Source organism: Myotis daubentonii, chromosome X (assembly GCF_963259705.1).
Source record: "Myotis daubentonii chromosome X, mMyoDau2.1, whole genome shotgun sequence".
NCBI lineage: Eukaryota > Metazoa > Chordata > Mammalia > Chiroptera > Vespertilionidae > Myotis > Myotis daubentonii.
The window spans coordinates 41,390,711-41,403,044 of NC_081861.1; the positions used below are offsets into that span (position 1 = coordinate 41,390,711).

The 12,334-nt window shown below is 39.5% G+C and overlaps 1 protein-coding gene across 4 annotated transcripts in view; it reads right to left on the bottom strand.

Annotated features, from left to right (window-relative positions):
- Nucleotides 1-666: 666 nt before the first annotated feature.
- The window catches only part of WDR44 (WD repeat domain 44), a 107,582-nt gene continuing 95,914 nt past the window's right edge, over nucleotides 667-12,334 (bottom strand). For all 4 annotated transcript variants that reach the window (XM_059679890.1, XM_059679891.1, XM_059679892.1 and 1 more), the window contains 6 exons: nucleotides 10,830-11,021; nucleotides 10,201-10,302; nucleotides 9,880-9,995; nucleotides 5,899-6,026; nucleotides 5,377-5,499; nucleotides 667-1,720 (listed from right to left, as the gene is read on the bottom strand). In XM_059679890.1, the coding sequence (XP_059535873.1) occupies nucleotides 1,626-1,720; nucleotides 5,377-5,499; nucleotides 5,899-6,026; nucleotides 9,880-9,995; nucleotides 10,201-10,302; nucleotides 10,830-11,021 (756 nt within the window). In that variant the 3' untranslated portion in view covers nucleotides 667-1,625. The remainder of the gene's footprint in view (nucleotides 1,721-5,376; nucleotides 5,500-5,898; nucleotides 6,027-9,879; nucleotides 9,996-10,200; nucleotides 10,303-10,829; nucleotides 11,022-12,334) is intronic.

Below are 12,334 nucleotides of genomic sequence, written 5' to 3' on the forward strand. Positions count from 1 at the left end.
GTGATTAATCACAAAAACAACATGTAATTATATATGTATTTTCTGATGGTCTTAGGCGACCCCTGTGAAAGAGTTGTTCGACCCCCAAAGGGGTCGCGACCCACAGGTTGAGAACCGCTGCTCTAGACCAATCCAGACCATGAGACCAAAAAGAAAAAAAAAAAAAAAGGACTGGTCAGAAAGCCAATGGCATTACTACTCTATCTGTTGGGTAAAATACAGAAGAGTGAGCAGACAGAGATGAGAACAGGGGAGTAAGGAGAGCAGAGAGGAGGGGGAAAGAGAGTACAGCATTGATAAGAGGAAGAAATCAGCACAGGGGTAAAACCTAGGCAAACAATATTCAATTTGTAACTAGAAAATCCAGACCACTCCAAGACCATGCTGATTAACAAGGATATGATCATGGCTCTCCAGCTTCTTGCTTACATACTGAAAACAAATGTAGTAAAAACATTTAAGCATACAGATAAACTCAGCAATGTTCATTTTAGAACCAGAATTAAATTTTCCTTTTTTCTCAGAGGTATGTAGCTAATGCACTATAATTTAGGGGTTTAAAATCTGGCCTTCTGCTTGTTAAAAATAAAATTATAAAACAAGACTTTGTCTTGCATTTCTCAAATTATCAATGTCATCTGAAAATAAAGTCACATTTTTAGCAGGTGTTGGTGACCAACTTTTAATAAACTATTTAATTTTCAGAAACATATGCTAATCATCAATGACATGATCAGGGTACCATTGCCCCAGATGTTATTTCACTGGTACATTATATCAATATTTACAAAGGCTTTCAAGTTCAATAACACAAAACAAAACAGCTTAGTTTTTAAAACTACAATGTTTTAAAAAAATGTAAACAGTTCAATTTTACATTATTGTAAAAAAGAAGACTCACTCCTTAATGCGGCTTAATTTTTTTTTAAGTGAGCAAAGCCTGGTGCTCATGGATAAAGAATGAAAAAAAATCTTTACATAGAAACATTGTGCTCCAGTGTGGCAAAAAAATTATATATATATACATACAAAGAAAAGAATCGTTAAGTCCACAATTTAGACCACAAACAAAATCTTGTCTCCAAATTGAGAAATTTATAAAAACCATTTACACATGGTTGTTGACCTACTGAAAACCTATATAACATTTTTAAAACAATAACTCAGTCAAAAGATACCACTTTTCTTAAAAATGAAATTTTGTGCAAAAGAAATTGTTTAAGCTAGAAATAAGACTCCTTTCCCAGTAAGAGGCCAAAAGAGTCATTGAAATAATTTAACTTTGTTAAGATTTAGTGCATGTAACCAAAAGGCACACACATGGGATTAATATATTAATATATTTTCATGCAAAAACCTGTGCATGTTCACAATTATATAACAAAAACACAAATATAACAAATGTAAAGCCTAATATTTGGCAATGTTATTCTAGCCACATTCCTTTCTAGTCTATCAGTCCAGGGTTTACTAGATCATTAACACTGCCTCTCAAAAAATATATTATATTTGAACATCTTCCCACAAAAATTAAAAAAAGGATGTTAGCCTAAAACACTATAATTTTTTTCAATTCTGATACATATAGAAAGTTACTGATCTATTTATTTAAATGGCATTTCAAATTAAGATACGTTTTTCCTTTTGTTAATAAATACTTTGATTGCTCCAGTGAAGTCAGCAGAGAGAAGAACTTCTGTATTATCTGTCTTCATAATACCTTAAAAACATAAAAAAATATTTTTAGTTGATTTAAAAGGATTATTAAGTCTGCTGTTAACAATTGTCACATGCCCATGACCTTTGGGGTAGAAGATCCTCTCTCTGCCTCTTCTATCTCTTTCCTGGCTCAATCCTGTAATCCTTTCTTCCTCCTGTGCCTCTCCTCTCTGAGGTTCACTTCCACTTACCTGGTCTTTCCCTGACTTGTAGATTACAGTCCCTTGGGACCTGGAGGCCTGTATTTACTCCCAGGTAGCCTAGGCCTCTAAGTTGTCTAATGTGTCATTTTGTGGCAGGAGACTAGAGTGCTGGCTGGGCAAGTCTATTGCTAACAGGGTTCTCTAATGAGGCCGATGGCAAGGTTTATTACACAGCAGAACACACTGCCATGAAATGAAGTACATATGATCGATTTGTGAATGCTGACAGTGCCTTTTCCCTTTACAGTCCACATTGAAGAGCTATGTAACTAGCAATGGTGAATGGGAAAAATGCTTACCTCTTGTACTACCTGTTATATTTAACAAAATATATTTAACAAAATATAATTAGTGTAAACTAATTCTATTATGCATAGACAACATTTGTGGATTTAAGGACTGAATAGTAAGGAAGAAAATAATACAAACTTTAACTGGAAAGCTGTGTACAGGATGAGTTATACAAAATGATTTCACTTAGATTTGCTAAGAACATATCCTAAGCCTTTGAACATTCTTTCCTATCCTCGAGGCATATCTCAAAGTAGTGCTATGCAGCAGGAGCAGCAGCAAAGGAGTTAGGGATATGAGAAAGGCTAGAGAAAAAAATAATTCATCATATACGATAATAATGAAGACGATAATGGTAATGCTGACTACATGCCAGGCTTTTGGTAGGCACTTTATATATGTTATTTTCAACTCTTATCACAACTTTGTAAACTGGGTATTTTCACCATTTTACACATGAGGAAAATTCAAGCTTACATTGCCAATTATATCGGGAATAAAGAGAGAGCAATCTACACTAATAAAAGAGAAACATGGTAATTGGCGTACGACGCTACCCTTTTCATTGGCTAATCAGGGCTATTTGCAAATTAACTGCCAACTAAGATTGGCAGTTAACTGCCAACAAAATGGCGGGTAATTTGCATATGTAGGCACAATGCAGGGAGGCGAAAGGGAAAGCAGGAAGAAGCCCCCTGCCACTGACAGTGATCGGAAACCCAGGGGGGAGCTAAGAGCTGGGGGGCAGGGCAAAGGCGGCCCTTGGGCCGCCTTTGCCCTGCCCCCCAGCCATGATGGGAGAATCAGGTGCCTTTTCCGCCCTGGCCAGTGATAGCAGGAAGTAGGGGTGGAGCCAGCGATGGGAGATGGGCACGGTTGAAGCTGGCAGTCCCAGGAGCTAGGGATCCCTTGCCTGGGCCTAAAGCGAAGCCCACAATCGCGGGGCCGCTGCAGCTGCAGGTCCCCGCTGCCTGGGCCGGACGCCTCAGCCAGAGGCGTCCTGTAGGGGCAGGGGCGGAGCCCACGTGATCGCGGCGCCCCCCGCTGCCACTGCAGGTCCCCGCTGCCCGGGCCAGACGCCTAGGCCAGAGGCGTTAGGCCTGGGCAGGGGCGGAGCCTGCAACTTCAGGGAGCTGGGGGTCCCCTGCCCAGGCCTGACACCTCTGCCAGAGGCCTCAGGCCTGGTCAAGGGGCCGATCCGGTGATTGGTGATCGGAGGGTGATGAGGGTCAACTCCTCTGGCCGAGGCATCAGGCCTGGGTGGGGGGCGGAGCCGGGGATTGGGGGGATATGATGGTCCCCTTGCCCAGGCCTGAAGCCTGGGTCAGAGGCGTCAGGCTTGGGCGGGGGGTGGAGCAAGCGATCAGAGGGAGATGGGGGTCCCCTGCCCAGGCATGATTCCTGGGCCAGAGCCCTCAGGCCTGGGCGGGGGCCAGAGCCAGTGATCGGGGGGAGATGGGGGTCCCCTGTCCAAGCCTGACACCTCTGGCGGAGGCGTCAGGCCTGGGCAAGGGGCCGATCAGGTGATCGGAGGGTGATGGGGGTCTACGCCTCTGGCCGAGGCATCAGGCCTGGGCAAGGGGCAGAGCCAGCAATTGGAGGGGTCTGGGGGTCCCCTGCCCAGGCCTGACGCCTGGGCCAGAACCAGTGATGGGGGGAAATGAGGGTCCCCTGCCCAGGCCTGACCTCTCTGTCAGAGGCGCCAGGCCTGGGCAAGGGGCCGATCCTGCGATTGGAGGGTGATGGGGGTCAATGCCTGAGGGCTCCCAGTATGTGAGAGGGGGCAGGCTGGGCTGAGGGACACTCCCCCCCCCCACACACCCAGTGCACGAATTTCGTGCACCGGGCCCCTAGTCAGATATAACTTATCATATCATATCCTGGGTTTAAGAATTTATTCTTAGAATATACATTTATAGGTAAAAAACCAAACACAAATCTAACCATGGCCCATTAAAAGTTGTGTCTCTTTATAAAGAAGTTCAAAGAATAGTACTTTTCATTTTTCTTCAAATTGTTTTAAAAGCTAGAATTCTCTGGGAAATGTGTAGGGGACATGTATAGATTGTTAAAAGATAACTGGGGGAAAAGAAAAGGAAAAAAAACCCCAAATGACTTGTTAGATTTAGAAAAAAATAAAATGAAAAGAAGTATTTCCAAACAGGCACTTAGTAAAGGTTTAATAATTCTGGCATTTTATTTTTAGATCCTGTAATTTAAAAAAGTGCTAAACTGAAGTTCAGCTTTGCTATCAAAATTTTTCTTAACAGACAGAAAAAATAGTATATTTAGTATAGTGTGCAGGGCAAATAACACCATAGGGGAAATAACTTTTAAGCATTCCAATACTTTCAGAAGCACCTTTTGTACACTGTATTGCTGTGGCTTTACAACTTTCTAAAAGGCCTGGTTGTAGTCTCTAAAGTGAGAAAACACATTTACTGAACTCTTCTGCAAGTGATTTTAATCATACAAACTTGTTTTCATTAACAACTGGTCCAAATTTACATGGTTTTATACTCTTAAGGACCATTTTTTACATAATTGGCACTCAGTATTACATGGTGGCTTCTTTTCACTTCCTAATCTGAGCATTTTATAGAGCTAGAATTAGTACTTGTTCTGAAAGCATATGCTACAAATGGCAAGAAATTACAGGCTTGTAAATAGCTACCTAAAAGAAACTATAAATTTGTGGCAAGTAGAAAAAAACACTGCTTTCATTTTGGTTTAATTCATTTATTCAGCAAATGTTTATTAAGCAGCTACTATATATAGGCAAGCACTGTGTTAGGCACTGGCACTACAACAAATAAGACATATAAACTCTCTGTCCTCACAGAAATTAGTCTAGTAGAAGAAAACATAATAAAATTTGTATTTATATGTTTTTGTTTACGTTTCTCCAAGGAAAATAGCTGCCCACAGAAGAAATTAAGAACTTTCAAATTTTTCATTTTTAATTCCCAAGTGAATTTAAAAGGAAGTAAAACTTGCAAGAACTATGTTACTGAAATGTTCAGAAATCGGTATCTTACAATCATGTTGTAAACAAAAATATTCTTCACAGTTATGAAAACCTCACAATACCCAATATTAGGTCAATTAGGTTACAAAATGCTGACTAGATAAAAAGTAGAACATATACAATATGAGTACCTACCAGAGGGTATAGTATCTAAAACTTCAGCATCTTCACTTTCTGACTTTTCAGATTGCACATCCAAAGACAACATCAAACTTGGGTTAGGGGCAAAGATGGCTGATGTAACAACTGCATTATGTGCTGGGGAGAAAAATTTACTTCAGGATAACTAATAAATCCAATTCTAAACATCAAGACAGAGAGTAAAATATGCAAAAGTACAATAGTGTATGTTACATGCAAATATCTTTTAAAACTAACATATAAGTAACTATGAACTATTTAAAACCCAAATATATTTTCTAAAGAAAATACCATATACAAGTTCTGAGATCCCATGGCTTCTCAAATTTTACACAAGTATAAGTTCTTCCTTGGCATGGAAATATCCAACAAAGCCAAACACAAAGCAGAAGCACATATATCAGCCCCTTTGAAATAATGTCTATACAAATTTGCTTCTAGTACATTGCACTTTAAATTTATTCATTTTAACTTTATTCACTTATAAAAGACACATAAGAATAGGCGTTTACTTACCTTTAATACCTTCCCAAAAGTCATTACGATCTCTCCTGACTGAAGTAAACTTGCTTAGGTCATGGTAAGTACTCCAGATATAAACATATTTATCTTCTGAGCCACTAACGAGGTAACTAAAATCATGGCTAAAATTTGGAGAAGAAAAACAAACACCTCAGTAATTTTTTTAGGTCTCCCTCTATCAGAACTTCCTACTTTAAAACACATAAGAAAACACCCAGAAGAATTTTGTTGAACTATAGACTCCTATTCTCACTCTAGAGGTGATGACAGTGTAGGTTTGATATGGGGGCCAGAAGCATTAGTATTTTCATCAAAGCTCTAGGTTACTGTGCTACTGGCTAACCCACACTAGGAGGAAAGCCTCAAGAGATGAAAGAGAGAACCAGAGTATTTTACCAATTAACTTACTGGGTAATTACAATAGTCCCCCTTTTCCACAGAGGATATATTCCAAGACTGTCTGTGGTTGCCTGAAACAACACATAGTACCAAACCCTATATATCCTATGTTTTTCCTATAGATATGGTCATGCACCAAATAACAATGCTTTGGTCAATGATGGGCCTCATATACCATGGTGGCCCTTTAGATTATAATGGAGTGAAAGATTTCCTATCACCTAGTGACATCATAGCTATTGCAGTGCCTTCATGCAATACATTACTCATGTGTTTGTGATGTTAGTATAAAGAAACCAACTGTCCTGCCAGACATATAAAAGTATAGCACATACAACTATGTAGAGTTCCTAATACTTGATAGTGATGATAAACAACATCACTGAGTAGTTATTTACTATACTATACTATACATTATAACATAATTTTAGAGTGTACTCTTTCTACTTAAAATAAAAAGTTTGCTGTGAAACAGTATGCCATTTTACACTGGTAGCAGCTTCTTATATCTTGAGTTTATGGAGTTTCTTGATTGCATCATTTTCTTGTGGGCTTGATTTAATATCAAGTTTTATAAATTTAGTGTAGCCTAAGTGTGCAGTGTTTGTAAAGTCTAATGTCCTAGGCCTTCACATTCACTTACCACTCACTCACTGACTTACCCAGAGCAACTTTCAGTCCTGCAAGCTCCATTCATGGTAAGTGCCTATATAGGTATAGCATTTTTTAATCTTTTACACCATATTTTTACTGTACCATTTCTATGTTTAGATACACAAATACTTACCACTGTGTTATAATTGCTTACAGTCCAGTATAGTAACATGCTGTACAGGTTTGTGACCCAGGGGCAATAGGTTATACCATATAGCCTAGTTGTGTAGTGGCTGTATCATCTAGGTTTGCGTAAGTGAACTCAACGATGTTCCACAAGAAAATTGCCTAACAACGCATTTCTTAGAATGTGTCCCTATTGTTAAGCAGTGCATGACTACAGATACCTATGATAAAGTTTAGTTTATAAATTAGGCATAGTAAAAGATAAACAACAATAGTAAAACAGAACAATAATAACAACGTACTGTAATGTTATGTGAATGTGATCTGTCTCTCTCTCTCTCTCTCTCTGTCTCTCTCTCTCTCTCTCTCTCTCGCTCGCAATGTTATTGTGTATACACAGCATGGATATGCTGAGCAAAGAAATGATTCATGTTTTTGGTGGGAAGGCACACGATTTTATCATGTTACCCTGAATGATTCACTATTTAAAACTTATTGTTTATTTCTGAGAAGCTCTCCCACTGCAGACACAGCGGACTCTCATAGCCAGTTAGCCTGGAGGTCAAACCACCCCCCCCCCCCCGGTATTGCCAACAACAATCAAGCCTTAACTACAACAAGACTGCGCACAAAGACCACTAGGGCGTGCACCAAGAAAGCATAAAAAATGCGGAGACAAAGAAACAGGACAAAACTGTCAATGGAGGATATTGAGTTCAGAACCACACTTTTAAGGTCTCTTAAGAACTGTCTAGAAGCTGCCGATAAACTTAGTAAGGTCCTCGAAAAGACTGGTGAGACCGCCGATAAATGTAGTGAGATCCTCAAGAAATCTAATGAGACCCTCGATGTTGTGATAAAGAACCAACTAGAAATTAAGCATACACTGACTGAAATAAAGAATATTATACAGACACCCAACAGCAGACCAGAGGAGCGCAAGAATCAAGTCAAAGAGTTGAAATGTGAAGAAGCAAAAAACACCCAACTGGAAAAGCAAAATGAAAAAAGAATCCGAAAATACGAAGATAGTGTAAGGAGCCTCTGGGACAGCTTCAAGCGCACCAATATCAGAATTATAGGGGTGCCAGAAGATGAGAGAGAGCAAGATATTGAAAACCTATTTAAAGAAATAATGACAGAAAACTTCCCCCACCTGGTGAAAGAAATAGACCTACAGGTCCAGGAAGCGCAGAGAACCCCAAACAAAAGGAATCCAAAGAGGACCACACCAAGACACATCATAATTAAAATGGCAAGAGCAAAAGACAAAGAGAGAATCTTAAAAGCAGCAAGAGAAAGAAACCCAGTTACCTACAAGGGAATACCCATACGACTGTCAGCTGATTTCTCAACAGAAACTTTGCAGGCCAGAAGGGAATGGCAAGAAATATTCAAAGTGATGAATACCAAGAACCTACAACCAAGATTACTTTATCCAGCAAAGCTATCATTCAGAACGGAAGGTCAGATAAAGAGCTTCACAGATAAGGAAAAGCTAAAGGAGTTCATCACCACCAAACCAGTATTATATGAAATGCTGAAAGGTATCCTTTAAGAAGAGGAAGAAGAAAAAAAAGGTAAAGATACAAATTATGAACAACAAACATGCATCTATCAACAAGTGAATCTAAGAATCAAGTGAATAAATAATCTGGTGATCATAATAGAATCAGGGACATAGAAAGGGAATGGACTGACTATTCTTGGGGGGGAAAGGGGTGTGGGAGATGCGGGAAGAGACTGGACAAAAATCGTGCACCTATGGATGAGGACAGTGGGTGGGGAGTGAGGGCGGAGGGTGGGGCGGGAGCTGGGAGGAGGGGAGTTATGGGGGGAAAAAAGAGGAACAAATGTAATAATCTGAACAATAAAGATTTAATTAAAAAAAAAGAAAAAAAAACTTCTTGTTTATTTCTGTAACTTTTTTTTTATGTATTTTATTGATTTTTTACAGAGAGGAAGGGAGAGAGATAGAGAGCTAGAAACATCGATGAGAGAGAAACATCGATCAGCTGCCTCCTGCACATCTCCCACTGGGGATGTGCCCGCAACCGAGGCACATGCCCCTGACCAGAATCGAACCTGGGACCCTTCAGTCCACAGACCGACGCTCTATCCACTGAGCCAAACCGGTTTCGGCTATTTCTGTAACTTTTAATATTTTTGGATCATGGTTCACCATGGGTACCTGAAACTGCGGAAAGCAAAACCATGGATAAAGGGGGGACTACTGTAGCTGGTAATTACAGAAGAAATAAGAACTTCTAAGAAAAGGAATAAAGGAAAGAGGGTTAAAAAGAGGCAGGTAATTCAAGAGAGCTTCCAGAGCCCTAAGAGTTCAAATGATAATGATATGTAAAGGTATAAATATAGAACACTGTATTTCAGGCTGTTAAAAGCTTTATTAGCTTCTGTACCTAAAAGGATCAAGATCATGAGTGGCGTGGGTGGTAAACTACCTCTAAAAAAACCCTGACATAAAAGTACAAAAGCACAAATTCTAGAGCTGGTAGTCTTCTAATTCTGGCTCTGCACTGACTAGTGCCGACTTTAGGCAAATTACTTAATTTACTGGGTTTTGGTTTCTTCGTCTGCAGATTAGGGGCAATTCTAACTCTAATTACCATACAGGTAGATTGTAAGTATTGTATGAGGATAGCATGAGATACCAGTTATAAAAGTGCAAAGAAACTAAAAACATAATATAGACATAAGGCCTAGTAGATCAATGGAAAACGGGAATGCGGGAGAAATATTCTGATCTCTTTTGGGAATTTCTCATTGCCAATTTACCTGAAACTTGCTTTGATCTGGCTGCTGCTGTTGACATAACCCTTATACTTCATGGAAAGTGACAAATCTCTAAGATCATATAGTCTGATTCTGGAGTCATTTGAGGTTACCAGTATCTAAAAATAAATCAAGGGAAAAGTTAAATATATAATCTTTTAATCTAAATTAAGCTATAATTTATAAAAAGGGTGTATACACATACACAACTAGAAAAAGCAGTATCCCACAAGAAAGGGAATATATTCTTAGCTAAGATATTAAGAACTAACTTTCAGGAACCTATACATAGTATGGAGAGAGATGGTTTTGAATACTTAGTACCTTATTTTCTCCTGGCAAAGGCTCAATGCCGGTAATTTTTCTTCCAACCTTGTTGCGTCCTCTAGTAGATCGTACGTGTATTTGTGTGTGGTATTTCAAATGCTAAAAAGAAATCACATATTTAAAAGATCAGAAATAGAAGGAACCTCAAAGGTCATCTGAAAACTCACAGACATGGTAATATGTGCCCCAATCCTATATAATAAAACCCTAATATGCAAATCGAGTGAATGGTCACTATGATGCACACTGACCACCAGGGGGCTGATGGTCAACGCAGGAGCTGCCCCCTGGTGGTCAGTGCGCTCCCACAGAAGCCAGGCTCACAGCTGGCGAGCACAGTGGTGGTGGCAGGAGCCTCTCCTGCCTCCATGGCAGTGCTAAGGACCCCTGGGGGGATGTCTGCCTGCTGGCTTAGGCCCAGGGAGAAGTCCCAGACTGTGAGAGGGCAAGGGCTGGGCTGAAAGACTCCCCTCACCTCCACCCCCAATGCACAAATGTTGTGTACCAGGCCTCTAGTTTACAGATAAGGCAGTTAAAGTACAGAGGGGATACAACAACTTATTCAAAACCACAAAAGTGTTTTACTAATTATTCAATTACATAATTTATACAAGATAGTCTTTTACCTCTGTATCATAGAAAATGCACCTGCCATCATATGTCCCAATCACTGCATATTTGCCATTCTGACAGAAATTTGCAGCTGTGATCAATTTTGTTTGACCATCTACTTCATTCCACAAAGCCACTTTTTTGTCAGGTATGTTCCAAAGGCGGAGCTTTCCATCCAATGAACCACTCAGAAAATACCTGTCATCCTAAAAATGTGACAAAATTTTAGAAAGCTTCATTCTACCACATCAAGAAAACTCATTAAATCAATTCATTAACTCTATTAGAAATGTTTAAAATATGTAGATCTCATTTTAAAAGTATTATTTAAGTACACATTACTTTATTCACTAAAAATCACAATAATTAGGCCCGGCTGGCATGGCTCAGTGATTGAGCATCAACCTATGGACCAGGAGGTTGTGGTTTGATTCCTAGTTGGGGCACATGCCTAGGTTGTGGGCTTGACCTCCACTGTGGGACATGCAGGAGGCAGTTAATCAATGATTCTCTCTCATCATTGATGTTTCTCTCTCTCTCTCCCTTTTCCTTCCTCTCTGAAATCAATAAAAATATATTAAAAAAAAAAAAACAATGAGAAAACACAGTATTTTCCTAGACAGTGTGGCTCAGTTGGTTGGAGCAACACCAAAAGGTTGCAGGTTTGATTCCTTGTTGAGGTGTGTAGGGGAGATAACCGATTAATGTTTCTCTCTCACACTGATGTTTCTCTCTCTCTCTCTCAAGAAAAAAAAGGAAGAAAAAAGAAAACACAGTATTTCATTTTAGAGCAGTGGTTCTCAACCTTGGCTGCACATTAGAATCACCTGGGAATCTTTTTAAAATCCTGATTTCTGGGCCTCATCCTCCGGAAATTCTGTTTCTTTGTTACTAATGTTGTGGCCCCACCCCATAACAAAGAAACAGAATTTCCGGATGAGGCCCAAACATCAGGATTTTAAAAAGATTCCCAGGTGATTCTAATGTGCAGCCAAGGTTGAGAACCACTGTTTTAGAGAAATGACATTGCGATCACTTTATCATATCCTTAAACTGCTTTTCTCAAAGTATGGATATTCATAGATAATATGTTGAAATGTATAGTGTGTAGGAGAAGGGTTCTATGATGAAATTTGAAAAACTCCGGGTTACAGAAAATTAAACAAGATTCTCAGTTCCAAAAAGGGGATATAGTAGATAGCATTTTCCAGCTTATTTAACCGTGGACTTTTTTGTGGAGAGTTGGTATAGGGTCAGGATAGGAACATTTAGCAGGGCTATTACCTTCAAGAAACATGCTTTGGGAAAAACCATCCTATAATGATACATTTGTCCATAGCCTTCTCTGGGACACATGTTAACACTGGACAAAAGAGTAATGCCAGTTAGCCCACAGAACCAGCCAATTTTTGGTACTCTGACACCATGTCACCAGCAAATCACTTCACTAATCAAATATTCAATCAAATTCTCAGTTTTAAACCAGGGGTTCTCAATTGGGGGCAATATGGCCCCATAG